The sequence below is a fragment of the Myotis myotis genome, unplaced genomic scaffold (assembly GCF_014108235.1).
Source record: "Myotis myotis isolate mMyoMyo1 unplaced genomic scaffold, mMyoMyo1.p scaffold_m19_p_11, whole genome shotgun sequence".
Classification (NCBI taxonomy): Eukaryota; Metazoa; Chordata; class Mammalia; order Chiroptera; family Vespertilionidae; genus Myotis; species Myotis myotis.
Genome location: NW_023416315.1, coordinates 53,698,438 through 53,724,659, shown reverse-complemented (window position 1 = coordinate 53,724,659; position 26,222 = coordinate 53,698,438). Strand labels below are relative to the sequence as shown.

At 42.6% G+C, this 26,222-nt stretch overlaps 1 protein-coding gene across 4 annotated transcripts in view; it reads right to left on the bottom strand.

The window, feature by feature from the left end:
- Positions 1 to 4,680: 4,680 nt before the first annotated feature.
- SLC37A3 (solute carrier family 37 member 3) overlaps positions 4,681 to 26,222 on the bottom strand; it is a 47,783-nt gene continuing 26,241 nt past the window's right edge. For 3 of the 4 annotated variants that reach the window (XM_036328553.1, XM_036328556.1, XM_036328554.1), the window contains 9 exons: positions 22,890 to 22,986; positions 20,470 to 20,554; positions 19,612 to 19,790; positions 17,247 to 17,388; positions 15,353 to 15,454; positions 14,713 to 14,760; positions 13,314 to 13,465; positions 7,942 to 8,007; positions 4,681 to 6,014 (listed from right to left, as the gene is read on the bottom strand). In XM_036328553.1, coding sequence (XP_036184446.1) covers positions 5,922 to 6,014; positions 7,942 to 8,007; positions 13,314 to 13,465; positions 14,713 to 14,760; positions 15,353 to 15,454; positions 17,247 to 17,388; positions 19,612 to 19,790; positions 20,470 to 20,554; positions 22,890 to 22,986 — 964 coding nt within the window. In that variant the 3' untranslated portion in view covers positions 4,681 to 5,921. The remainder of the gene's footprint in view (positions 6,015 to 7,941; positions 8,008 to 13,313; positions 13,466 to 14,712; positions 14,761 to 15,352; positions 15,455 to 17,246; positions 17,389 to 19,611; positions 19,791 to 20,469; positions 20,555 to 22,889; positions 22,987 to 26,222) is intronic. The other variant, XM_036328555.1, reaches the window with a different exon arrangement.

Below are 26,222 nucleotides of genomic sequence, written 5' to 3'. Positions count from 1 at the left end.
GGAGAGGAGTTGCACAGTTGATAGCTTGGAAGTAAACCTAGGATAAGATGAAGTTAAATGAGACGAGGCCACATGGCATAAGGGAAAAAACACTGGCGTTAAATCAAAAGGCCTGGATTGTGACTTAGTCCTTGTTCTGTCACTTGTCAGATTGTGTGACCCTGGGCAGACCACTTAACCTCTCTGAGCCTGTTCTCACATCCAAGGAACAGAACCAGCTGCCCTGCCTACCTTACAAAGATGTGGTGGGATAGAGTAGTGAACGGAATGGCATTTTAAGAGAGGTGTGTGCATATGAAGTATTGCATCCAGTGCTCATGGGAAGACCACACCACTGGTGCTCAGGTACAGAATTCCTTCTCAAGTATTAGACTTGAGATATACGTACATACTTATGTATGTGTGTGAGCATATACTTATATGCTGAAGTTATACTTGTATACATAAAGTTACATAACATACGTATAACATACGTATAACATGTAGCCACATGAGTTACCTATACTAATACACAGGCATATAAAATCATGTAAGTGATTTGTATCATCGCATATATAAACAGCTGTTTTTCTCATTTAATTTGACTTACTCTGGATATAGGCTGAAACAAACTTCGTCACCAAAAACACTCAGGGCATTTCAGGAGAAGCACAGGAAGATGACCCTGAATCTAAAGGTCCAGAGGCCACATGAGGTCAGCCTGCTGCCTGGATGAAACAGCTACAGCGTCCTTGGACATGGAACTGACCCTTGGACGCTCACAACTTAATTGAGGAAATGACAACTTACCCAGAAACAACCCGAGAACAAAATAAGGCAGTAAAATCAGCCAGCCTGCGGCAGGCTGTGAGTTCTACCTGGAACAGCTCTGGACTGTGTGGTGGAAGTAAAGACGGCAGCCTGAACCACGGACAGTGGGATAACCGGGCCATTTGCTGCATCAGGAGGCTGTGTCCTGCGTTATGCAAGGCAAAGGGTCATTTGTAGAGTCAGGGAGTCACAGCCCACTTTGCCCACCCTCTCATTTTCTTTCCACCTTTTCTAGCATGATCAACATTTACTCAGGACCAACCACACGAGGAACTAGGGGCTGGAAAAAAAGAGCAACATGGTCCCTGGGGAATTAGATATAAAAATAGGTAAGACAGAAACAGCTAAGCACCAAAAAAGTAATATCGATACTGCTACCAAAGCAAGGTGAGGCAGTGGAGGCCCACGTGGGAAGGAAAACCTACCGTCTGGATGAAACAGCTAATAAGTGGAGGGCTACTAAGGCTGGCTGGGAAGGTTTCCTGGATTAGATGGGGCTTGGCCAAACCTTGAAGGAAAATTAAGATTCAGAAAGCTGAGCATTAAAAGGGGCATTATAGACAAGAAGTGTGAATTGAGACAAGAAGGTGTGCACCACAATGTGAATATAATTACACTATTCGACCATACACTTACAGCAGTTAAGATGGTAAATTTTATGTGTATTTTACCACAATTAAATTTTTTCAATTTTTTAAATAACAGGTGCTTCCTAAAAAAAAAAAAAAAAAAAAAAAATTTAAAGACAAGAAGATATGCCCAGCTGGTATGGCTCAATGGATTGAGTGTCGTCCCATCGACCAAGAGGTCCCGAGTTCCATTCCCGTTCAGGGCACATGCCCGGGTTACGGGCTCAATTCCCAGTAGGAAGCGTGCAGGAGGCAGCTGATTGATGTGTCTCTCTCATCCATGTTTCTCTCTCTCCCTCTCCCTTCCTCTCTGAAGTCAGTTTTTTTTAAATAAAAATAAAGACAAGATATGAAAACTAGCTGCCATTGGTAGCAAGTAATAAGCTGACCTGTCTGATTTTGTAGCGGGTTTGTGAAGCGGCAATGAGAAATTCAGTAAAGTAGATGGAAACTAGACGGAAAAACCTTATGCCAGGTGGTATTTAACAAGCGCATGCTATACCTCTCTTTAGTGGTTTCTTACTTTTTAGCAGAGCTAATGGCAGATTATGAGAACAGCTCAACAGAAAAGTTGGTGACACCTACTGTAGGAAGGAAACTAGCAGAGGGTGAGTGGAGAAGAGAACCCAGTAAAAGGGAGGAGGTAAGAAAGTTCAATAAATTAAAATGTCATGGAAGTCAAAGGGGGAAAGTCCAGTGTCAAGTACAAGAGCAGGATTAAGATAAGGAAATGTCTAAAAAAGACCTCTAGCCCAGTTACTGTAGCTCAGAGGTTGAGCATTGACCTATGAACCAGAAGGTCATGGGTTCGATTCCAGGTCAGGGCACAAACCCAGGTTGTGGGCTCAGTCCCCAGTGGAGGGTGTGCAGGACGCAGCCAATCAATGATTCTCTCTCATCATTGATGTTTCTATCTCTCTCTCCCACTCCCTTCCTCTCTGAAATCAATATATATATTCTTAAAAAAAAAAAAAAAGATCTCTAGCCCTAACTGGTTTGGCTCAGTAGGTAGAGTGTCGGCCTGGGGACTGAAAGGTCCCAGGTTCGATTCCAGTCAAGGGCATGTACCTTGGTTTCTGGCACATGCCCAGTGGGGGGTGTGCAAGAGGCAGCTGCTTGATGTTTCTCTCTCATTGATGTTTCTAACTCTCTGTCCCTCTCCCTTCCTCTCTGTAAAAATCAATAAAATATTTTTTTTAAAAAAAAAAAAGATCTCTAAATGCTATGACCTTCAGATGCACAGTTTCTGTCAGTCTCTGTGGGATGATGAAATAAGGCGTCAGAAGATAAGGTGTCCAAATTGAAGAGCAAAGAGAAGTACTGTCAGAACATCAGGCAGAAGCCAGGACGCCCTGGGCAAACAGATCTAGTTAGTTACCTAGTTAAGGAGGAAGGTGGTAGTACAGCCAGGAAGGCAGCAGACACCAACTCAAAGGATTTGGTCGTGAAAAGATAAACAGGATGTGAGTCAGAAGAACTAGTAGAGATAAGAGAAGGCTTTATCAGTTATTTATATGGGAGGCAAGGAGGACTTCTGGAGGTTTTACAGGAGAAGGGAAGGAGCAGATGGGAGCATCTTGCATCCTTCATCCCCCACATGGAGGGATGCAGGCATTTCTTGTGTGAATGTTCACTGTGGGGCTCTGGTCCTCCGAGTAGCAGGAAGGAACTGAATAGGCAGGAAGGGGGAGGGGCTTTTCTTCCTTTGAAACTATGTGGAAGGAGAAAATGTACAGCATGAGAAGGCAGGCCAGAGCATTTTACTTCAACCTCGTGAACATCAGAGGGCAAGCTGCCAGCGAAGAATGCATTTCCACTTCTGAATCAGCCTCACTATGGCCTTTTCTTCAGGCAAAAACAGTAAGAAAGTGAAGTTAACTCTTGGGAGTTCTGTAACACTAATCCCTATGTAGATGGTCAGAACTAGAACAGTAACGCAATATATCCGGAGTACAACAGAGAACGTCGTTCAGTGCTGAGCAGTTATTTGTAATTTCATTTCAGGTGCATCTAAGTTTAAACTGGTAAGAAAACAACAGTTGGTGTTGGGATAGAAAGGTGTGACCATACCAGGCAAGGCAGAGGGGACGCTCGGGGGGGGAGAGATGGAAGACCAGCAGGCTGCGGGAGAGAAGGCTTTTTTTGAGGAAGTGAGCAACATTATAAAAGAGGCTGCAGCAAGTGCCATCAGTGGCAACACCAAGCAGCACAGCGAAGTGAATTAGTGGACCACAAGTGCAGTAGAATAGACTTGAAGCCAACTCACCACACTGGGAAAACCATTTTAACACATTGCAACCGTGTAACTACAGAAGGGAGCAGGATTCCACACACAAGTTCCTGCTTCTGGGACAGCTCTGCTGCCGGAAGCCGCCCCGGGTGACGGCAGAACACGACGTGTGCTGCAACGCCAGTGCCCCTGGACTGCCCATCTGACCTCCTGGTCTGCCGGCTCTTCCTCTTCTTGTCTCCATATTTCTCATCCATCTTCTAACCACCTGCCGTGAATTCAGTGAACACCTTCCCCACTCTGTTTTTGGTGGCACTCAAAATGTAGAGGAAAAACCCAAATGACTGCACTGTTCTGATCAGCACACCCTCAGCCAGAGGAATCGTGCACCTGAGGCGGTCAGAGGCCTAGACTGCCACCTGTCTCCACTCTGAATAGCTCTAAAAACTCAAATCTGCCAGTGGGAAAGGTTGCTACTCTCTGAAGTGATTCAAACACACGAATTTTCCATACTCGCTCAAATTCCAGGAAGAGGGTAAAAAATCAGAATGGGGCCGAAACCGGTTTGGCTCAGTGGATAGAGCGTCGGCCTGGGGACTGAAAGGTCCCAGGTTCGGTTCCGGTCAAGGGCATGTACCAGGGTTGTGGGCACATCCCCAGTAGGAGATGTGCAGGAGGCGGCTGATCGATGTTTCTAACTCTCTATCTCTCTCCCTTCCTCTCTGTAAAAAAATCAATAAAATGTATTTTTTTTTAAAAAATCAGAATGGGGTTCATCTAGACAATATTCTTAAATTACAACCAGGCAAACTCATCCAAACACAGCAGCACCTCACACAAGGGGAAGAGCATGGAAATGGCTGGCTCTGCACCTACAGGGGAGAAACTGTACAATCTGCCGACACTGTAGGGCTGGTGTGTGGTCCCCAGGGAACACTCAATAGCAGGAAATCATAAGGCATGAGTCACATCCTAAAACATGGAGCTCAGAGTATAAATTTAAATAACCAGATGGACAGACATTTATTATAAAAGTCAGTTTATTTTCCCTTCCTGTGTTTCATATTTTCCCTTTTTGTCAGTAATGAGCAATTAACTGATTGGAAATCCGCTTGATTAAATAACATTAAGTTCACAAACATACCACATTTCGGAGTATAAAGCAGGAGGCTGAAAAATATTCCCTAACCCAAAGCAAATTAGGCAGGCCTCACAATTGCACATTTCCCCCCTAGTTTGCTTACATAATTTAGAATATTTATCCAGAATGGCCTCGAAATATTGATAATCAGTCTAGAATTCACAGCCCTGAAGACCGACACTCCACAAACCTCTAAAGAATAGATATGTAAACCCCCCCAGGCCCCAGTGGTCCCTTAGTGCGATTCCATGTCACACGCTACCGCTAACTAGGACGAAGTTCGCTCCTTCCTTCCTTTCTCTCTAATTCTAGGCTCCTGCCGAGGCTACTCAAGGCACCCGGCTGGGACAGAGGTCAGTCCTCTGAAAACAGGGCTGAGCAGATTCACTTCCTTGTGGATCCGACAGCAAACCTGGGCTTGAGTACTTGTGGGTGACACGTTGCAATGTTCACAACTGATACACCTTATGGTCCTTGAGGTGACTCCATCCTGCCAGGAGCCAGAGTTAGTTTTGAATGAAGGTGGAGAACAAGTTGACAGCAATTTGGAGCTAGTCTGCTTCTGCATGTAGCATGATTTTTCCCACCATGATTAACAAAGGCATTCTTGGTCCAAGGCAAGCTTATTCTGGATCCAGCTGGAGCACCTTCTCAGGATTTGATGCTTCGAAGATGAGCTACCCCCTGCAAACTCATTTCCAAAGCAAAAGGCAACGAGCCTTTCTATTCACGGAACCCGACTTTGATATAAACCATGCGCGGCTGCTTGTGGTCACTCAGCTTCCCAGGCTGGAGAACAAAGGTCCAAGTCCAATGGAGCCTTTAAGGTTAAAGGGATAAACCTCAACAGGCCCAACGAAGACACTGGCAGATTCACAGGCCATTTGTACGTTCATGAAACAACAATAAAACTCATCAGCGATCATTCCTGTAGTGTAGCAAAATAACCCACCTCGCTCTGGTCGGCATCGCAAGAGGCTGACACTGTTGAAAGAGGCTTGGCCATCTGAGGTTATTTTGGAGCTCTTAAGACAACTCCAAAATGGGACAAATTAAAAGAAATTATAGTCCTAATGTGTCTCCTATTATTCTTGTTCTTCTGGGGCACCAGTCATCCACTCAGTATGCGAGCTTGTCGTCTTTGCATAAGAGAACGCATTTCCCTCACTATTAATGGCGAAATAAATACAATTGTACAACTTGTCTGTGAAGAGAAGAAAAGCATTAAATGTGCGGTAACAATTTAATTAATTCTGTTGGAGCATCATGTTTTGAACATAATGACTTTGAACAATTACATTCATTCTGACTTCATACAAAGATAAATCTAATCTTCAATGAATTAACAAATAACTTTGAAAATTAGTTAATATTAAAAAATACTTAATGTTACATTATAGTGACCAAATAAAAAAACTAAGGTACACAAATTAAATAATTTGTGACAGGTGGAACAGAAAATCAATACTGGGGCTCAGATTTTTTTTTTTTAATATATTTTATTGATTTTTTACAGAGAGGAAGGGAGAGAGATAGAGAGTTAGAAACATCAATGAGAGAGAAGCATCAATCAGCTGCCTTCTGCACATCTCCTACTGGGGATGTGCCCGCAACCCAGGTACATGCCCTTGACCGGAATCGAACCTGGGACCCTTCAGTCCGCAGGCCGACGCTCTATCCACTGAGCCAGACCGGTTTTGGCTGGGGCTCAGATTTTAAAAAGTGTTTCTCGCCTGGCCTGGCCAAGCACCAATCTATGAACCAGGAGGTCACGATTCAATTCCCGGTCAGAGCATATGCCTGGGTTGCAGGTTCAATCCCCAGTATGGGGTGTGCAGGAGGCAACCGATCAATGATTCTCTTTCATCACTGATGTTTCTCTCTCTCTCTCCCTCTCCCTTCCTCTATGAAATCAATAAAAATATTTTAAAAATGTGTTTCTTATTATAGATTCTGGTGTTTTTTTTTCTATTAGAAGTTGTAGTGTGATCACAGCAGCAAGTTCATCAGGAGACACTGCCCTCTACTTAGCATGGGTGTCGGAAGTGGACAGAGTCCCATGCCCCCGTCTCCAGAAGCTAGAAGGCAGCTGGGCGGAAGGAAGCATCCTCTGTGACAGCAGAGAACGTAAGCCTGCAGGCGGCACCAGGGAACTCTGGTGCTGAACTGCCCCACGACTCCCTGGACAAGACGCAGTGTCTGGACTTAGGACGACTGAGGCTGCCTTCAATTAGGAAGCCCTAGATTTAGGGACAAACTGAATGCATCCCCTGGTGGACGAAGCTATCATAGACGCTCTCAAACAGACCTGTCTGGAGCACTGTCTCACCAATAATGGACAGACTCCATCACATGCCTATTCAGCAGAAAGCAGTATTTCAAAAGCACAAGGCCTTACTCTGTATTGGCTGTTTCCCAGACAGGATAAAACTCCAGCCAAGAAGGTCTAAGGCACAACAGGTATTTTCTCAAGAGACTCGGGTTCTTTTTAGAACCTACACGACACAGTGTTAATCACAGCTTCTTTTTTAACCCTATGTGGCTTGGTGCCCGCCCACTGTCATTTCCTTCAGAATTCCCCAATTATATTCAGCAGACACAGAGTACCCTGGAAGAGACCGATTAATGACTGGTGATACTTTAAGTCTCTTGTCATTTTTTCTGGTTTTATAAATGACAATACTCATTAGACTTGGGTCAAGGACAAACTAAGGGCTCTTTCCTTCCTTAAAAAAAGAATGTTTTTTAGACTGACAAAAATCTTATTTTTTACAAAGGGTTTTTATTTTATTTTATTTAAATATATTTTATTGATTTTTTACAGAGAGGAAGGGAGAGAGATAGAGAGTTAGAAACATCGATGAGAGAGATACATCGATCAGCTGCCTCCTGCACACCTCCTACTGGGGTTGTGCCCGCAACCAAGGTACATGCCCTTGACCGGAATTGAACCTGGGACCCTTGAGTCCGCAGGCCGACGCTCTATACACTGAGCCAAACCGGTTACGGCTACAAAGGGTTTTTAAAAGCAATCAGTAATTTTTCTGGTTTAAGAAATGATTTAAGTAAATGCTTTGAAGTAAATCAGTAAGAAAACTTACTAGTTCAAAAAAAGGGGGGCACACACTTACCATGAGAATGAAAAAGTAGAACACCCACATCCATCCAAGGTTGTCCTGGATCAAAGACACTAAATACTAAAACGGAGAAAAAGAAATTATTACGTAATCCTTCATGAATTAATAAAATCAAGTAGCTGTAAGCAGATTAAACATGGCTCTTCTAGAAAATAAGAAGGGAGTTAGATTTGCATAGTGTTTTACAGTTTACAAAGCCCTTTCACATACATGTTCCTATGTGAGCTGTATTAACGGCCTTCACTTTGTAAGCTGGCAGAGTCCCAAACTGCACAACAGAAGACATGAGTTCAGAAGGTTTCTCTCTATTCACTTTGCTATTGAGAGAGGAAGATGAACATCCTCAAGTCACTTCTGTTCTTTCTTCCAATGAAAGGTATCATAATTGGTGCTTTCAAAAATGCTTTGTCTTTTAAGGGTATCACTCACTTTACAATTATGCTGTTTGCTTATAAAATTACTGTATCTTTAACATTTTTCAACATATTCTTTTAATTTACTTTCAATTAATAAAAAGGATCTGATAGCATTTAACCCCTTTACTTTTTTTATTATGGTAAAATATGTAACATAAAATTTGCCATTTTCACCATTTTTTGGAGTACGACTCAGTGGCATCAAATACATTCACAATGTTGCATAACCATCACCACCATCTGTTTCCAAAATTTTTCAGCACCCAAACAGAACCCCTGTACCCATTAAGCAATAACTCCCCATCCTCCCTTTTCCCCAGTCCCTGGTAACCTCTAATGTGCTTTCTGCCTCTGAATTTCCTATTCTGGATATTTCTGGTTAAGTGGAATCACACAGTATTTACCCTTTGTGTCCGGTTTATTTCACTTAGAATACTGTTTTGAAGGTTCAACCATGTTGTACTACGTATCAGAACTTCATTCCTTTTCATGGCTGAGTAATATTCCATGAAGATACTAGAGGCCCGATGCATGAAATTTGTGCAAGGGGCTTGGCCCTTGCAGCCGAGGCTTCATCCAGAAGGTCATCCAGTTGTTCAGCTGTTTGGTCTAATTAGCATATTATGCTTTTATTATTCTAGATACCACATTTTGTTTCTCCAGTCACCTTGAGTTGTTTGGTCAACACTTGAGTTGTTTCCACCTTTTGGCTATTATAAATAGTGCTGCAATGGCTGAAACCAGTTTGGCTCAGTGGATAGAGTGTCGGCCTGCGGACTGAAAGGTCCCCGGTTCGATTCCAGTCGAGGGCATGTACCTGGGTTGCGGGCACATCCCCAGTAGGGGGTGTGCAGGAGGCAGCTGATCGATGTTTCTCTCTCATCGATGTTTCTGACTATCTCTCTCCCTTCCTCTCTGAAAAAAATCAATAAAATATATTTAAAAAAATAAAATAAAATAAAATGTTTAAAAAATAAATAAATAGAAAAAGGAAAATTATTGGAGAACCAAGATGGCGGCATAGGTTAACGCCGGAGTTTGCTGCTTTGAACAACTACTTCAAAAGTGAAACCAAGCCGAAACCGGTTTGGCTCAGTGGATAGAGCGTCGGCCTGCGGACTGAAGGGTCCCAGGTTCGATTCCAGTCGAGGGCATGTACCTGGGTTGCGGGCATATCCCCAGTGGGAGATGTGCAGGAGGCGGCTGATTGATGTTTCTCTCTCATCGATGTTTCTGACTCTCTATCTCTCTCCCTTTCTCTCTGTAAAAAATCAATAAAATATATTTATTAAAAAAAAAAAAAAAAAGTGAAACCAAAAAACGGAAGGGACAGCACCCAGAACCACAGGAACGCCGGCTGAGTGGAAGTCCTACAACTAGGAGGAAAGAGAAACGCATACGGACACTCAGAGGAGGCACAGTGCTGAAGTCAAATTCTGAGGTGCGGAGTGCGAGGAGCGGGCTGGTGGCGGAGGGCGCTGTTGGCGTTTTCAATCGGGAGGGAGTCGCAGACTCTGAGCTCCAGATCCGGGCGAGTCTTTAGGGACCCAGACTCAAACGGGAGAAACGGGACTGTCTGGCTTCGGTCAGAGCGAGTGCAGCTTTCTCTCCGAGCTTTGCAGCGGGTGCTGGGACTCAGAGAGGCAGAGCCCCTGGGGACAGGACTGAGAGCCGCCATAACTGCTCTCTCCGGCCCACCCTGTTGATCCTGTGCGACCTGCCCCGCCCAAGCCCTGCACACAGGCATTTGCCGGATAGCCTCAGGCAAAGGCTAGATTAGCACCTCCCTAGAGGACAGAAGTTCTCTCACTGCTGACACAGCTGATTCTCATAGCCACTTGGCCTGGAGGTCAAACCCTCCCTGGAATTAGCTACAACAATCAAGATTTAACTACAAGACTGCGAACAAAGACCACTAGGGGTTGCACCAAGGAAGCATAACAAAATGCGGAGACAAAGAAACAGGACAAAATTGTCAATGGAAGATATAGAGTTCAGAACCACACTTTTAAGGTCTCTCAAGAACTGTTTAGAAGCCGCCGATAAACTTAATGAGATCTACAAGAAAACTAATGAGACCCTCGATCTTATATTGGGGAACCAACTAGAAATTAAGCATACACGGACTGAAATAACGAATATTATACAGACTCCCGACAGCAGACCAGAGGAGCGCAAGAATCAAGTCAATGATTTGAAATGCGAGGAAGCAAAAAACACCCAACCAGAAAAGCAAAATGAAAAAAGAATCCAAAAATGCGAGGATAGTGTAAGGAGCCTCTGGGACAGCTTCAAGCGTACCAACATCAGAATTATAGGGGTGCCAGAAGATGAGAGAGAGCAAGATATTGAAAACCTATTTGAAGAAATAATGACAGAAAACTTCCCCCACCTGGTGAAAGAAATGGACTTACAGGTCCAAGAAGCGCAGAGAACCCCAAACAAAAGGAATCCAAAGAGGACCACACCAAGACACATCATCATTAAAATGCCAAGAGCAAAAGATAAAGAGAGAATCTTAAAAACAGCAAGAGAAAGAAACTCAGTTACCTACAAGGGAATACCCATACGACTGTCAGCTGATTTCTCAACAGAAACTTTGCAGGCCAGAAGGGAGTGGCAAGAAATATTCAAAGTGATGAATACCAAGAACCTACAACCAAGATTACTTTATCCAGCAAAGCTATCATTCAGAATTGAAGGTCAGATAAAGAGCTTCACAGATAAGGAAAAGCTAAAGGAGTTCATCACCACCAAACCAGGATTATATGAAATGCTGAAAGGTATCCTTTAAGAAGAGGAAGAGGAAGAAAAAGGTAAAGATACAAATTATGAACAACAAATATGCATCTATCAACAAGTGAATCTAAGAATCAAGTGAATAAATAATCTGATGAACAGAATGAACTGTTGATTATAATAGAATCAGGGACATAGAAAGGGAATGGACTGACTATTCCTGGGGGGGAAAGGGGTGTGGGAGATTCGGGAAGAGACTGGACAAAAATTGTGCACCTATGGATGAGGACAGTGGGTGGGGAGTGAGGGCGGAGGGTGGGGCGGGAACTAGGAGGAGGGGAATTATGGGGGGGAAAAAAAGAGGAACAAATGTAATAATCTGAACAATAAAGATTTAATTAAAAAATAAATAAATAAATAAATAAATAAATAAATAAATAAATAGTGCTGCAATGAACGTTGGCATACAAATATCTGAAACCCTGTTTTCAATTCATTGAAATTCCACTCCTAGGGATATATACCTCAGAGTGGAATTGCTGGACCACACGGCAATTCTAATGTTTAACTTACTTTAGAACACCAGTTTTCTATAACAGCTTTAACATTTTACATTTCCACCAGCAATGTATGAAAACTCCAACTTCTCCATGGCTTCATAAATACTTGTTATCTTGTGTGTGTGTGTTTAAATTATACCTATCCTAATTGGTATGAAGTGGTATTACACTCTGGTTTTTATTTATATTTCCCTAATGACTTAGAATGTTGTAGGAAGGAGGGAAAGTGAGTCAGAGCAGCTGCAGATCCCTGGCCACTTCTGGTGGGGACCCATGTAATGAGCACATGTACATGTGTGTTTGGTAGGGTTTACACGTCAGGTGGGGAATAATGAGAAGCATGTGTCTCATGGCCTCCTTGGGGTGCCAAGTTCAGGCTAGAAAGCAGGGGGTAGCAGGCTGGGACTGAAGGATCTATCTGATGAGGTGTGAACTTATTTCCAGAAAGGAAGAATCTAGAAGTAAAAGTGGAAAAAAGGAACTAAAAATGTAGAGGCACCTTCCAGATGGACTGCCGGGGTCCAACCCCAGCAGGTCCAGGGGTTCCCAAAGGCGTAGACGGAGTCGGCGAAGAAGGAATGACACGGAGACAGCGTTCAGTTGATCAGCAGCCTAGCCAGGATCTCTAGCCAGGATCTCCAGCCAAGTTCTGGTCTGGATCTCCAGCGAAGTTCTGGTTAGGATCTCCAGGTTCTCCAGCCAGGTTCTGTAGCCATGTTCCCTCACTAGGTTCTCCAGCCAGGTTCTGTCCAGGTTCTCCAGCCAGGTTCAGTCACCAGGTTCTAGTCAGGTTCTCTTCCCAATTTCTGTAGTCAGGTTCAGTCCAGGATCTTTTGCCATGTTCTCTCGCTAGGTTCTGTCTCTAGGTTCTGAGGCCAGTTTCTGTCCAGGATCTTTTGCCATGTTCTCTCCAGCGAAGTTCTTCTGTCTCCAGAGAATGTTCTGTGTAGGTTCTGTGCCTAGGTTCTGTCTCTCAGTTCTGTGTTCTAAGTTCTGTGTTCTAAGTTCTGTCTGTAGGTTCTGTCTTCCTTGGTTCCGTATTCTAAGTTCTGTCTCTTGCTGTCTTATTACATCTGTATTTATACTAGTTGACTCAATCCTATCAATCTCTATTACAAAGGTTAGGGCGTTTCTTATCTTCATTCCAGGGAGTAAAGATTATGTAGCTTAAGCATCATTGTTCGTAGTTAAAGTGATTAATTACCCACCTGGCACTTAGTTAAGAGGTTTTATTCCCTCCCTAACTTCAGGGGAAAATCCCTATCTGGGGAAACAACCTTTCTCAGAGACCTTGGTTAAAACACATAGTGCCAAGAAGGTGAGCAAACATATTAAGAACAGTATGCCATATATGCCAGGTCCCTTGAAACAGCAAGGATGGACCGGCTCCCAGCAATGGACCTCAGAAAGGACTCAACCCCAGAAAGGGCTTCCAGTACAGCTGGCCCTTAGAGAGGACTCAACCCCAGGCTCCCAGCACAACTGGCCCTTAGAGAGAACCAAACCTCCAGGTTCTCAAGCCCAGGCTCTCAGCACATCACACTACAGCACAAGAGTGCCACCTGCTGTGGCCCAGCGGGCAGTTATAAATTCTTCCACTAGATGAAGGACTACTTAACACTCAATTTCAAGCCCTCTCCCGCTCACTTACCTGGCCCACCGCAGCTCCAATGCTCCCAGTTCCGTCAACAATTCCTGTGACCGTCGCCAAAGCCTCACTGCTGCCTTGGATGAGCTCTTGGCGACCCAAGTCAGCAGAGATAGCAGAGCTAATCATATTAGAAGGTCCGCCAATAAAAAATCCTAGTCATACACAGAGAGGTTCTTATTAAAACACTATTCATAACCCCACTAGGAATCCAGTGAATAAGGCAAACACTTATCCCACAATTTTAGTCACTATGTCGGAGAGAAACAGAAAAAAAAGGGAAAAATAACCAGTAAAAATGAAAACTCTCCCAGGTAGTACCATCTTCAAATTAATTACCATACACTTTTCTGAAATCCCTTCTTGAATTACATGACACACTAGTATATTTTACAGAAACCAAACATATAGAAAATATAGTGAACACATAGTCTTTCTAATCCTGTGAAGTGTGCATTCATTAATAACTAGTTGCACTAGCTTGTCAAGTTATGTCATAGAGGTGGATCACAGAGCATCTGACTACCAAAGTCAACCAAACATAATGAAAAAAGGAGAGAGGCCCTGACCGGTTTGGCTCAGTGGATAGAGCGTCAGCCTGCGGACTGGGGGGTCCCAGGTTCGATTCCGGTCAAGGGCATGTTCCTTGGTTGCGGGCACATCCCAGTGGGGAGTGTGCAGGAGGCAGCTGATCGATGTTTCTCTCTCATCGATGTTTCTAACTCTCTATCCCTCTCCCTTCCTCTCTGTAAAAAATCAATAAAATATATTTAAAAAAAAAAAAAAAAAAAGGAGAGAGAAGAGAAAAAGCTATTTAAACGGTGCAGGTGGTTCTATCTGCACTGCTCCCAGGGAAGCCATCCAAGGACCGTGCAGGAGTTGGCCCGCATGAATCCCTTAACACGCTGCAATCAGTTCCATGAGCCTCGGGTGGCATGAGCAGCTCTCCCTATGCTGAGTACAATCTAAAGTTTAAAAATAAGGAATTTTTCTATAACATAGTGCCTATACACACTCAACTGTTTCATCTGGGGCTGAAGTGAAGAGATACTGACCAATTCCAACACAGGAGGAAAAACTAGCTATACTGGGCTTTTTGAAAGCTGCTGAATTGGTTTCCAAGGTGGCAGCTTCCTAGGCCACTTCCAGAAGTGATGTGAGAAGCTGAGGCAGCGATCAAAACAGTTAGGACACCTCTGTCCAAAGGTGATTCTGTAACTGAAGGACTGAGGAGGTCACGTAACAGCAGAGAAACAGAATCTGCTTTGTCTGTCTTTCCTTTCACCAACTGAATTCTCTGTAATTAAGGTTTTAGTGTAACTCAAACTGAGGGAAACCGTTTCCTTTTTCCCTTTTTGCTTATAGAGGAAATACAACAGTGAAATGGAGCCAGATGCCATACCTGTAACAGCCATCAGAAGTGCATTGATGGACTTGTTGTTTGGAGAACCTGTGAGGAAAGACATGCTGACTTTAGAAGCGCATCATGTGTGCCTCCACGGGACAGTCCACAAAGGCCTGGGTCTCTGTGACCTCGCAGATCACACCCAGACACAACAAAGGGATACAACTCTTTCACGGCCTCTTCCAACTTTTATTTGTAATGTCTGTCTCTTGCTGGTGCTCAAGCTAATGAGACTTCTAAAAGCTACGGAAAGACCCTACTCCAATCTCAGCAGCATCTTAAGGGACATACACCAAACTCACTAATGACCATCTTTCCTCTTTTGAAACCTTTTCCCTTTTATTGTTTTATTGGCTCTAATGCCGTTCCTCTGGAGCCGACCCTCAAACAAAGCATATACCCTCCCAAGCAACCTTTTAAACAAACCAACAAAGCAGAAGAGATGCCAGTTTCCTTCCCGACACAAATAAAACTATGTGATGATACTTCCACCAGGTAGTCACAGGACAATACAAAGGTCTCCAGCATGCCTTTGTAGCTAGCTGGGCTCCAGGATCACCCCCGGGCTGACCACTGACTCAAGGCAAATGCCTTAGTCCTAAGAGATCAGGACATTTAATTGCAAGGGAATACTCACGACTGTATCCAACCAGGGACCCAATTGCCAGAAACAGACTCAGAGCTAAAACGGGTGCTCTCTTCTGTAACACATCAGAGATGAAGCCTTGCAGAGTTCCACCTTTAGGCACAAAGAGTGCATCATAGTCAAAATCATTTGTAATTTAGCTCGGTTACCTGAAACGTGCTCTTCAGGCACCCTCCACCCGCTGTCCAGAGCCTAACACTGGTCTATCCAGAAAGATGGCAGGCTCTCCTACGTTTCCTCCAGAATTTCCCTTCAGGAAGATGACTCACGATGGCTGACGGGGACAGGGCACCACGAATCAGACACCAAAAAAGGAAAAAGGGAAAATCACCAAGGCCACCCACTGCCCCTTGTTTCTCTTCTCTAACCAGCTGTGAAGGTTTTTCGGATTTTTTTTGCTTTTTATTTAAAAGACGATTAAGGACCATGCCTCATAGGCTATTAGTAGCAGCCAATAAATATTCACTACAATTAAATGCAGAAATTATGGCTTAATAATAACTACCAGGTCCTGATGTTTAAAAAGAGGTGACATGTTGCCCTGGCCAGGTGGCTCAGTTGGTTGAAGCATCGTCCCAAAGGTTTGCAGGTTCGATTCCTGATTAGGGCACATACTTATATTGCACATACAGAAGGCAACTAATCAATGTGCTACATCAATGTTTCTCTTTCTCTCCTCTCCCGCCCCCATCTCTCTCTTTTTTCCACCCTTCCACATTCCCTCCCTCTCTCCCTTCCTCCCTCTCTGGGATCAGTAAGTGTATCCTCTGGCGAGGTTTAAAATAAATAAATAAAAATAAAAAGAGGCCCTAACCGGTTTGGCTCAGTGGATAGAGTGTCGGCCTGCGGACTGAAAGGTCCCAGGTTTGATTCCGGTCAAGGGCATGTACCTTGGTTGCAGGTACATCCCGTTTGGGTGTGCAGGAGGCAGCTGATCGATGTTTCTCTCTCATCGATGTTTCTAACTCTCTATACCTCTCCCTTCCTCTCTGTACAAAATCAATAACTATATTTTTTTTAAAAATCAATAAAATATATTAAAAAAATAAAAAGAGGTGATATGAACTCTTCAAGCAACACAGTTGCATTTAAATACAGTCCCATGTTAGTGCTAGGCGCTAGGGGACATCTGGTACATCTTCATCAGATAGTAAGACACAGAAGTATGGTCAGGTCTAAAGGTGGCAACCTCACCTTTGACTCTGGATCTAAGAAGAGGGCAAACAAGTTCAAATACAATGGTAGTATATCACCTAAGGCTACACCAGGTGGTTTCACGGGCTCAGGGTAGTTCAGTCTTACCACAATTCTACATGTAAACATTACAGAAAGGATGTTAAGGCTTTGTCATAGCCATTTAAGTCATACCCACTAAAATGCATTCTGAACGCCTATCTTAAAGTTTCTTACTTCCCTGTTTATACTTCCAGCTATAATTAAAAGTCATTACTAAAATCTGTGTACAAAGCAGCTACAAAATATTCACAAATATCAATCCCTGCTATTATTCTCACCTCCATGATCTTACAATCTATACACTAACTAATGTGCATAGCTAAGAGCTAAGATTTACCAAAAGTGTATGCAAGGGTTACATTAAAAGAGGTCACAGAGGGAAACATCCTAAGACGACAAGAGAACAGATCCATCAACAAAGGTCTGAGCATAAGGGCCCCATAAGTCACAGGCTGCCATAGGCTGGATCTTTTTTTTTTTTTCCCCCCGCCCACCCCTAGGCTGGATCTTTTATACAAACTTTTTTTTAAGAGTTTGGCTGTTTACTGGTAGGACAGTTTAGGGAAAATGGCTGTAGAATAAGTAATAAAACTTGAAATGATGTCAGACTTCATAACTACTATAGAAAAAGATGCATCACAGGCATTACCTATAATCCCTCCGACATCGTACCAAATGGACAGCTTGTCAGCTTCAGCCTCCTTCCACCCAAAGTTGTTGCTCAGGTAAAAGGGCAACCAGAAGAAGAAGGAGTAGTTCACTAACTTCAAGCAGGCATAGGCCAGTGAGTACTGCAAGAAACACATTCAACTATCAGTAAGGAACAAACTGCACAGCAGGGCCACAGTTTCTAATGTCACTAAACAGCAAAACAAAACGGAGAAGTTTGGGACGGATAGCCTTACTGTAAAATTAAACTTTTCTACAAATTCCTATTGGCCTGAGTTTACCTGGTCTCCCTCTTCTCTTTATCCCCATTAACTTCTAGAAAGGCATTTACAACAGGCCTTGGGAATAGAAAACACAGGTGACCATCTCCTAACGCTCCCTTTTTTTCTCCTTTCCGTTCTCTGGTAGAAGCAAACCAGTGTTTTGAACCTGTAAGGCAGGGCACATACTTGTATTTCTTAATTTAGACAAAGATTAAAGGTATTCATGCCACCAACTAGCATTAACCATAGCAAATAAACCCAGTAAACCTCACAGCTTCTATTGCAAGCAGCCAAACTATTTTGGTTCTTCTATTTCCTGCAAAGTTAATATTATGAACCATGGAGAATAACATAACTAAACTATAGTTCCAAGGTCTAAGAAAAGCATCAATATTACAACTACTTTCACATTATAGTTTCCAAAAGCTTTACATTCCCACATCTAGTGGAAAAGCAAAGAATATTTAAAAAAAAAAAAAAGAGTATCTTTAGTGAGTCAAAAAGAAAGGAACATGATTGTCTTGGGCCTTGTGGTTCTACTTTGAGGAATAAAAGGTGCCGCTGCCTTACGATGGCAGTGGCACTAAGACTCCTATATTCAACACATTATTACCAGGAAATCCTGACATTTAGCATCAAAGGAAAAAGGGGGAGGAACAGAGAGACTGACTTCAAAGGGTGTCTGGCTAGTATATTCTTTTCCCTGGAGCTGCCAGTTACTCCCTAGGTATCACTTGTTTAAAACAGCTTCCCTGGCCGGACCACAGCCACCCCCTAGAGAGCCAAGTCCCAGTCATGAGTGCATTCTGTCCAGACAGCCTGTTACAGAGACAAAGGAATTAAGTTAACTAGATTTCCTTTACATCCCTATCCATGTCAGGAAAAAACAGCTTGGGAAATACAAATGAATAGTGAAAAATTCCATATTTAATCACAACAAATTTTTAAGGTCTCAGAAATGAATCTATTACTAACTAGTAATCTGTTTAATAACTAATTAAAAATACTGATCTTTAGCAGAAGAACAGGACTAAAGGAACTTGCATGAACCTTATACATCATCTTTTTAAAAATCGTGGGAACTTAGATTTTAACGTATATTAACAATCCGTTTGCAAACGTCAGTTCTCTTACTGAGCTTGGGGCATAGGCAGAAGGGAATTGATGAGCATGAAATATGACAGCCTGCAGACTCCGTCGAGCTCAGGGGCTACCGCTGAGCAATTAAATAAGAGCCAGTGCGTGTTCACAGTGCCATAGCCCATTCTAGACCCAGGGAGGGGGTGTGCTCCACGGGAAGGGGACTGAGACACAAGCGTGGGCTGAGTGACTTACCCCAGGCCTCACAGACAGTTAGTGGGTAAGCTGGAAACATAACCTAGGCCTCTTAACTTCCACTCCCGTGCTAGAGCGCCCGAAACATCAAGACAGAAAAACTGCAGCAGAAGGGATTTAGTTTAGACGTTAGAAAATTCTCCTGGCTATAAAGGTTGTGGAAACACTGGAATGCATTACCAAGAAATACTGTGGAGTATTCTGCTCTGGGCCTTTTCATAAAAGGGCAAACAAGTGTTTCTTCCTAGAATAAGAATATCAGCAAATAGGGCAGATTTAACGACCCATGCAAAACCCCTCTTGGTTGACACATAATTTTCTAGTACTGTAACAGGACATAAAGTATATATTTAAAAATACCAACTTTGCCTTCTTACTCAAATGCTAGGTCAGGGTCAGCAAGCTAGGGCTCAGGGCCAGATCTGGCATGCCCATTCATTCATTCATTTTGCTCTGGAGTTAGGTCGTTGTAACAGAGACGGTGCAGTCCCCACAAAGCTAAACACGTTACTCTCTGGCTCTTCATAGAAAAGGTTTGCTGACCTCTGCTTAGATGTGAGAAAAAATTTCCAGTGTTGCTAATATAAAAATAAGTTGAGGGGCACTATCCACTATTCCTCTGAAAGTATTTCTAAAATAAAGTATCCAAGAGAATCTAAATACTTAATGATGCTTTGTCCCAGGTAGAGGTCATCTCCAGCTATAATAGCTCACTGGTTGTGGCAAGGAGATTTGAACGATCCTTACCGGTATAACTCCAGGAAGGCAACATGCCTGATAAAAGCTTATTGCCTTGACTTGGGTGATAGTGCTGCCTTCTTGGACTGAATAATTAGGCTCATATTCATCTTCATTTTCAGCACCATTGATTAATGGCTTGTGCGAGTCTTCTTCGACGTTTTCTTCTGCCTCAATACCTGGGAGACCTAAAACCACAGTAACAGCATCATTTACAGAGTGCCTTCTAGGTGCCTGGTGTTGTGCTAAGTGCTTTGCATGTATCATTACTTATGGGGTCAATATTATTTTATTTGCACTTCACAGAAGAAGCAACCAGGTTCACTGGCCAAGTTCAACTAAGGTCAATTAAGGTCAATATCACAACAAACCTGGGATTTTAATTTCACTTTATCTGGCTTCAAAGCAATGTGTTCTCAACTAAATCACTCTAGCTCTCTCATGTACAAAAAGGAGTCAATTACATACTATTAACCTGATGTACCTCTAATAATATTCAAAGGATAGAATCATACATGTATTTGCTTCTGTGGTTTTGCTTGTACAAATTCTGTATTTAACAAGAGATATCACACTAAATTATTTTTATGAAAGAAATCTGTCTCAAGAAGTGAAATTAGAAATACATCTCAATTATAAAACTCACTTGCAAATGAGTTTTCCCTATATCTGTAACAGGTGAGCCTCACTCCCCTCAAACACGTGCAGCTACGGTGGGCTTAGCTGGACCCAAGACACAACAGCAACACTGCTCCTTTAGCCCACTGCAAGGAGCTCACAGTTCTCCTAGGAGAAAAGAGACTAACTGTCCTGGCCTCAGACTTCTCTTCGCCCATAACAGTAACAGAAGCAACAGCTTGTCCTCACCAATTTCTTCAGGTGACACCAGGAGTCCAAAGAAGATGACGACCCCACCAGCAAACTGCACGGCCGCCGTCACCAGGAAGGCGTACTAGAGGGAAGAGGGCAGATGCTCCTTATGTGTTTGGGACACTCATCAGAGACACGTGTGCAAGGTGGGAGGCGGAGGGTGAGAAACGGGGAGGGAAGGATGGGACACTGGGAAGAAAATGAGTGTTGAGTGCTTAGCCTGTGCCAGGCAGGCACTGAGCTATGTTTCACTTGTGTTTTCTCTTAGACTTTCCCAATGACACTCTGAGGCTCAGAGAGGATAATTAAGGTCCCCTGAACACTGAGTGGTATGACTGTGAAATCAGGACTAACTCTAAAAATCTTATTCTTTGCATTGCACGGCCTCCCAAAAGAGACATATCTGCCATTGATGATATTCTACCCAGTTACGGGGGTCAAACAATAAACACAACAATAATATAAGGCAGCATGTAGCTAAATAAATGAGGAAGCCAAATCCTAATAAAAAACCATGTACAAGAATTTAGAAGAAGGAAACCGCTTAAGAGGCTGAAGTAGCTGCACAATGCGTTAAGGAAAAGCTGAAGATCAAAGCAATTGACCATCTTTCTGGGTACAACCGAAGCAAAGGCAGAGGGTGGGAGTGAGATGGAAAGCCATCCTCACAGTCAAGGAAGAGGGCTTCTGCTGAGACGTAACAGGAATATAAAACTGATTTGGGCCTGGCCGGCATGGCTCAGTGGTTGAGCAATGACCTATGAACCAGGAGGTTACAGTTCGATTCGCAGTCAAGGCACACGCCCAGGCTATGGGCTCCATCCCCAGTGTGATCCTCTCTCATCATTGATGTTTCTATCTCTCTCTCCCACTTCCTTTCTCTCTGAAACCAATAAAAAATATTTAAAAAAAAAAGAGCAACTTACCTACTTTTAATTATTTAGGTTTCTGAATAAGCAATACATTTACATGATTTAAGCAACAAAAAGATGTAAAAACTCTCCCCACACCCCTTCTCCCATCCACTCAATCCTCATTTTCCCAGCATATAACCATTATTACTGTATTTTTACTTTCCAGAGATTGCTTTAGAAACATACAAGCCAATACAAATATGTACTCTTGACTTCTTCCTCCATTTTATATATTGAATGGCGTCATTCAATACTCACTGTTTAGCATCCCTGCTTTTTTCACTTAATATACACCATTGAGATAGTTCCCTATCGGTACAGAGAGAGCTTTGCAATCCTATTTCACAGCTGCACAGCATCCCACTGAACAGGTGTATCCCAAGGTAACTATTTCCCTCTTGGCTGACATTCGTTACCAACGTTCTGCTGTGGCACACACTGAAATAAGTGACCTTGTCGCATATCACTGTGCCTCCCGAAGCATTTTCACCTGTGGGGTTCATTCCTGGGGGCGGAGAGCCCCTCCACGGGCAGAACAGCTGCAGTTTTGAGAGACTGTCCCATACTGACCCCGAGAGGAGTTATTCACTTTGCCAACTGCAATGCCGGTTTTTCCACATCCTCATAAACACAACGTATTATCACACTTTTGGGTTTTCACCAATCTAATAAACATTCAGTGCAGTTTCTTTAATTGCATTTCTCTGAGGACTACTACCTCGCTCCATAAAGGGCAAAGAGTTTTAGCCCCATGTGCACTCTCTACCGCCTAGAGGCCCTTAGAGGAGCTTAATGAATATTAATAGAATAAAGTTATAAGGGAAGTGGAATTTCTTTCCATGTGTTTGTAAGGTATTCCTAGTCCCTTTTTACCAACTAGACGTCCAAGTCCTTTACCTTCTTTCCTGTGTTGTTGGTCTTTTTCTCTTTTTTTTTTTTTATTATTATTAGTTAAGGTATTACAAATGTGTGTTGGTCTTTTTCTTATCAATCTGTGGGTGCTTGTTTATATTAGGAAGATCAGCTCTTTATCTCTAACGAGTTGCAAATATCTTTTCCTGATTATATGTCTTTAGACTTGGGTATTCTTCAGGAATAATGTTGCTATATGTTTCCATTTGTCAAGTTTTCTTTATTTTCTTTTTATAATTTTTAAAAATATATTTTTATTGGTTTCAGAGAGGAAGGGAGAGGGAGAAAGGGATAGAAACATCACTGATGAGAGAGAATCATTGATCAACTGCCTCCTGCACACCCCCTACTGGGGATTAAGCCCACAAACTGGGCATGTGCCCTGACCCGGAATCAAACCGTGACCTCCTGGTACATGTGGGTCAACATTCAACCACTGAGCCACTCTGGCTGCGCAAGTTTGTTCACTTTTATCACAAGCCTTGTCTTACCCAGACACAGCTCAATGCGATTTAAATGGCCACAGCATTATTTCCTAAAAAAACCAAAACATTTATGTGCTTGAGAAAATGCTAAGAAAGAAATACCTACCTCATAACCATACTGCAGAACAGAAGAGGCCAGGCACGCTCCCAAAATGTTGCCCACCGAAGCACAGGCACTCCAGAGACCAAAAACAACGCCTCGGCTAAGATGGAGACAGCAGAACACAGAAGACAACAGAATAAGAAGGGATTTGATTCAGGGTTCAAATACAAAATTGCCAAAACAAAAAGGTTCACAACACAGAGAATTAACGTTCTATTTTTAAGATTTAAGTACACCCACATGACAAAACATCACGTCTCTTCCAACTCTATGACTATTATACTAAAGTTTAATTTGGGGCTCATCAAAAGAAACTATTCAGAGAATTTAAAAAGACAAGCCACAGACTAGAAGAGAAAATATTACATATCACATATCTGATAAGATTTGTATCTGACATATAAAGAGCTCTCAAAATTCAATAATATGAGAACAGACAATGCAACAAAATGTTAGAGTATGAATCTTCAATCATCTCAAAATAAAAATTTTTTTTAGAAGGGACAAAAGATTGTAATAGATACTTCACATATAAAAAATATGATGTAAATAGCACATAAAAAGATGCTCAACAGCCCTAGCTGGTTTGGCTCAGTGGATAGAGTGTAGACCTGCGGACTGAAGCGTCCCGGGTTGGATCCCAGTCAAGGGCACATGCCCAGGTTGCAGGCTCAATTTCCAGTAGGGGGCGTGCAGGAGGCAGCCGATCGACAATTCTCTCTCATCACTGATGTTTCCATCTCTCCCTCTCCGGTCCTCTCCTGGTGGATATAGATAAAGATGCTCAACGTCACACATTAGGGAAACGCAAACTAAAGCCACAATGAGGTATCATGATTCAGCTACAGAATAGCTAAAATAAAAAAGACTGAGCAGTGTCTGGCAAAGATATACAAGTGTTGGCAAAGATATACAGGAACTAGAGCACTTTACACTCTGCTGGTAGGAATGTAAAATGGTACAACCACATGGAAGAGACTACCAATTTCTTAAAAAGGTATAAGAATACCTATCATATGATCCCGCCAATCTATTCAAGGTATTTATCCAAAGGAAATGAAAGCATTTGTCCATACAAGAATTTGAAATGAAAGCGTTTGTCCACAGTGGCTTTATTTATGACAGCCAAAAACTGAAAACACCCCAAATGTTCATCAGCACGTAGACAGATCACCAAACTGTGGTACAATGAATTATCATTCAGCTATGAAAAGGAATGGACTATCAATATATGCAACATGAGTGGATCTGAATCTCAAATTATCGTGAGTGGAAGAAGACAAACAAGAAAGAGTACAGCCCTAGCTGGTTTGGCTCAGCATCGGCCTGCGGACTCAAGGGTCCCAGGTTCGATTCCGGTCGAGGGCATGTACCTTGGTTGTGGGCACATCCCCAGTGGGGAGTGTGCAGGAGGCAGCTGATCGATGTTTCTAACTCTTTATCCCTCTCCCTTCCTCTCTGTAAAAATCAATAAAATATATTTTAAAAAATAAATAAAAAGAAAGAGTACATAGTGTGTGACTCCATTTATACACAAGTTTAGACAATCCTAATTAACCTAGAGTGACAGAAAGCAGATCAGTAGTTGCCTGGAGATGGCAGTGGGGGTGTGTGTTGGGAGGAGGACTTGCCAAGGAGCACAAAGAAACTTGTGGGGAGGGGGTGGATTGTCCAATATTTTAACTGTGATGATGGTTTTACGGGTGTATTCTTGCCAAAACTCATCAAATAATACATTTTAAACACATGCAACTTATTGTACAACTCAATAAAGCCATTTTAAAAGATGGATGGGGAGAGGAAGAGTCTGGTGGAAGGGAAACTAGCTTTTACACACGTCTTGGAGAAAAATGAATTAGCTCTGAACATAGCCACTGGCAGTGAGGCTGGTGAAAGAAAAAGGGATTAAAAAGTTAATTTTTGAAAAGTTCACATTTGTATTTTATCTATTTGATACATATTAATAACACACAGTGCTAGATTATCTAACTCCTTAAACATTTTTATTGTCTCATCGAGACAGAAGGAATCTTAGAAATGAACGGGGAAGCCACACTGAAAAATACAGGTTGTTCACAAGTATGAGGCTGCTACCTCCAGCTGTTAATTTCAAGTAAGTTACAGCGAAGGCTCAGTGTTCTCAACTGGGAGAGCCTGTGACAGCTCTGCAAGGACTGAGTGCAGTGATGTACAGGAAAGGCTCCGTGCTGCACACCAATGTGTGTGACTAACTCTGACCCTGACAACCCGAAGGGGCCTGACTCTCCCAAAGTAACAGCTCTGTGGGCAATGGCCTCAATAGATCACTGCATTCCGCTGAGCCCCAACTTTTTTCACTTGGAAACAAATGACTTGAACCAGATGATCTCTATGCTCCTCCCTGGTGCTAAAATGCCCAATCCTCTTAAATATTAAGATCTGTCAAGAGTGTTCTGGAGGAAAGAGTCAGAAGGCCAGACTGAACCTGCTGGCCGAAGACATGCGTTTACAAAAAGCTGGCTGAAAATAACTGACTTTAAGTTGTCATAGTCTTATTAGCACTTTGTGGTTTCTTGTTATGTTTCATAGGAAAAGTCACTGTGTCCCAAGCAGTGCACTGTCAACTTCACTCACTAATGTTACTTGTTTAAAAACAAATGTTCTTACTTTCAAACAGAAACTGTGACAACTTTCTTGAATATTTGTTTCTTTGTAACTGATCCAAAGAAATAAGGAAACGATCAGCCTGCCCAGTCACTGCTATCAAACACTCAGTGTCATCCAATTTATAAAAACTCAGATAAAAATTATCTCAAACTGATACATGTCAAAGTAATTATCTTTAGTTGATAGGATTTCAGGTGGTTTTATCTTTATTTCTCTTTGCTCATTTATATTATCCAGAGTGTCTACAATAAACAAGTAGCATCTGTATAATTTTAAAAAATCGTATATGGAAAAATATTACCTTAAAAGTCTTCATAACAATAAATAGCACATGAGCAGACAGCATCATCCACTCCAAAAGAAAACTAAAGTATGATAGAGGGAACAAGAGCCTCTCAAAATCAATTCTGTTAAACCAGTGATGCTAGCGTAAGAAACAGAATTACTAGCACACTGAAATATCATCAGAGCATTCTCATTAAGTGGTGCTTATTCTGACCACAGACATTTTATAGGTGAACTTTCACAACGTTACAGCCAGCAAGCCTCCCCCATTGTGAAACCAGGGAAGCTGGAAACCGAGAGGCTAGATCAGAGCACGCGCAGATCACTGAGCTGGTGGACAATGTCTGGTGCACAACTGTCCCCGACGTAAAAGTGTAAACAAACAGAAAAGACAGAGCCATCGAT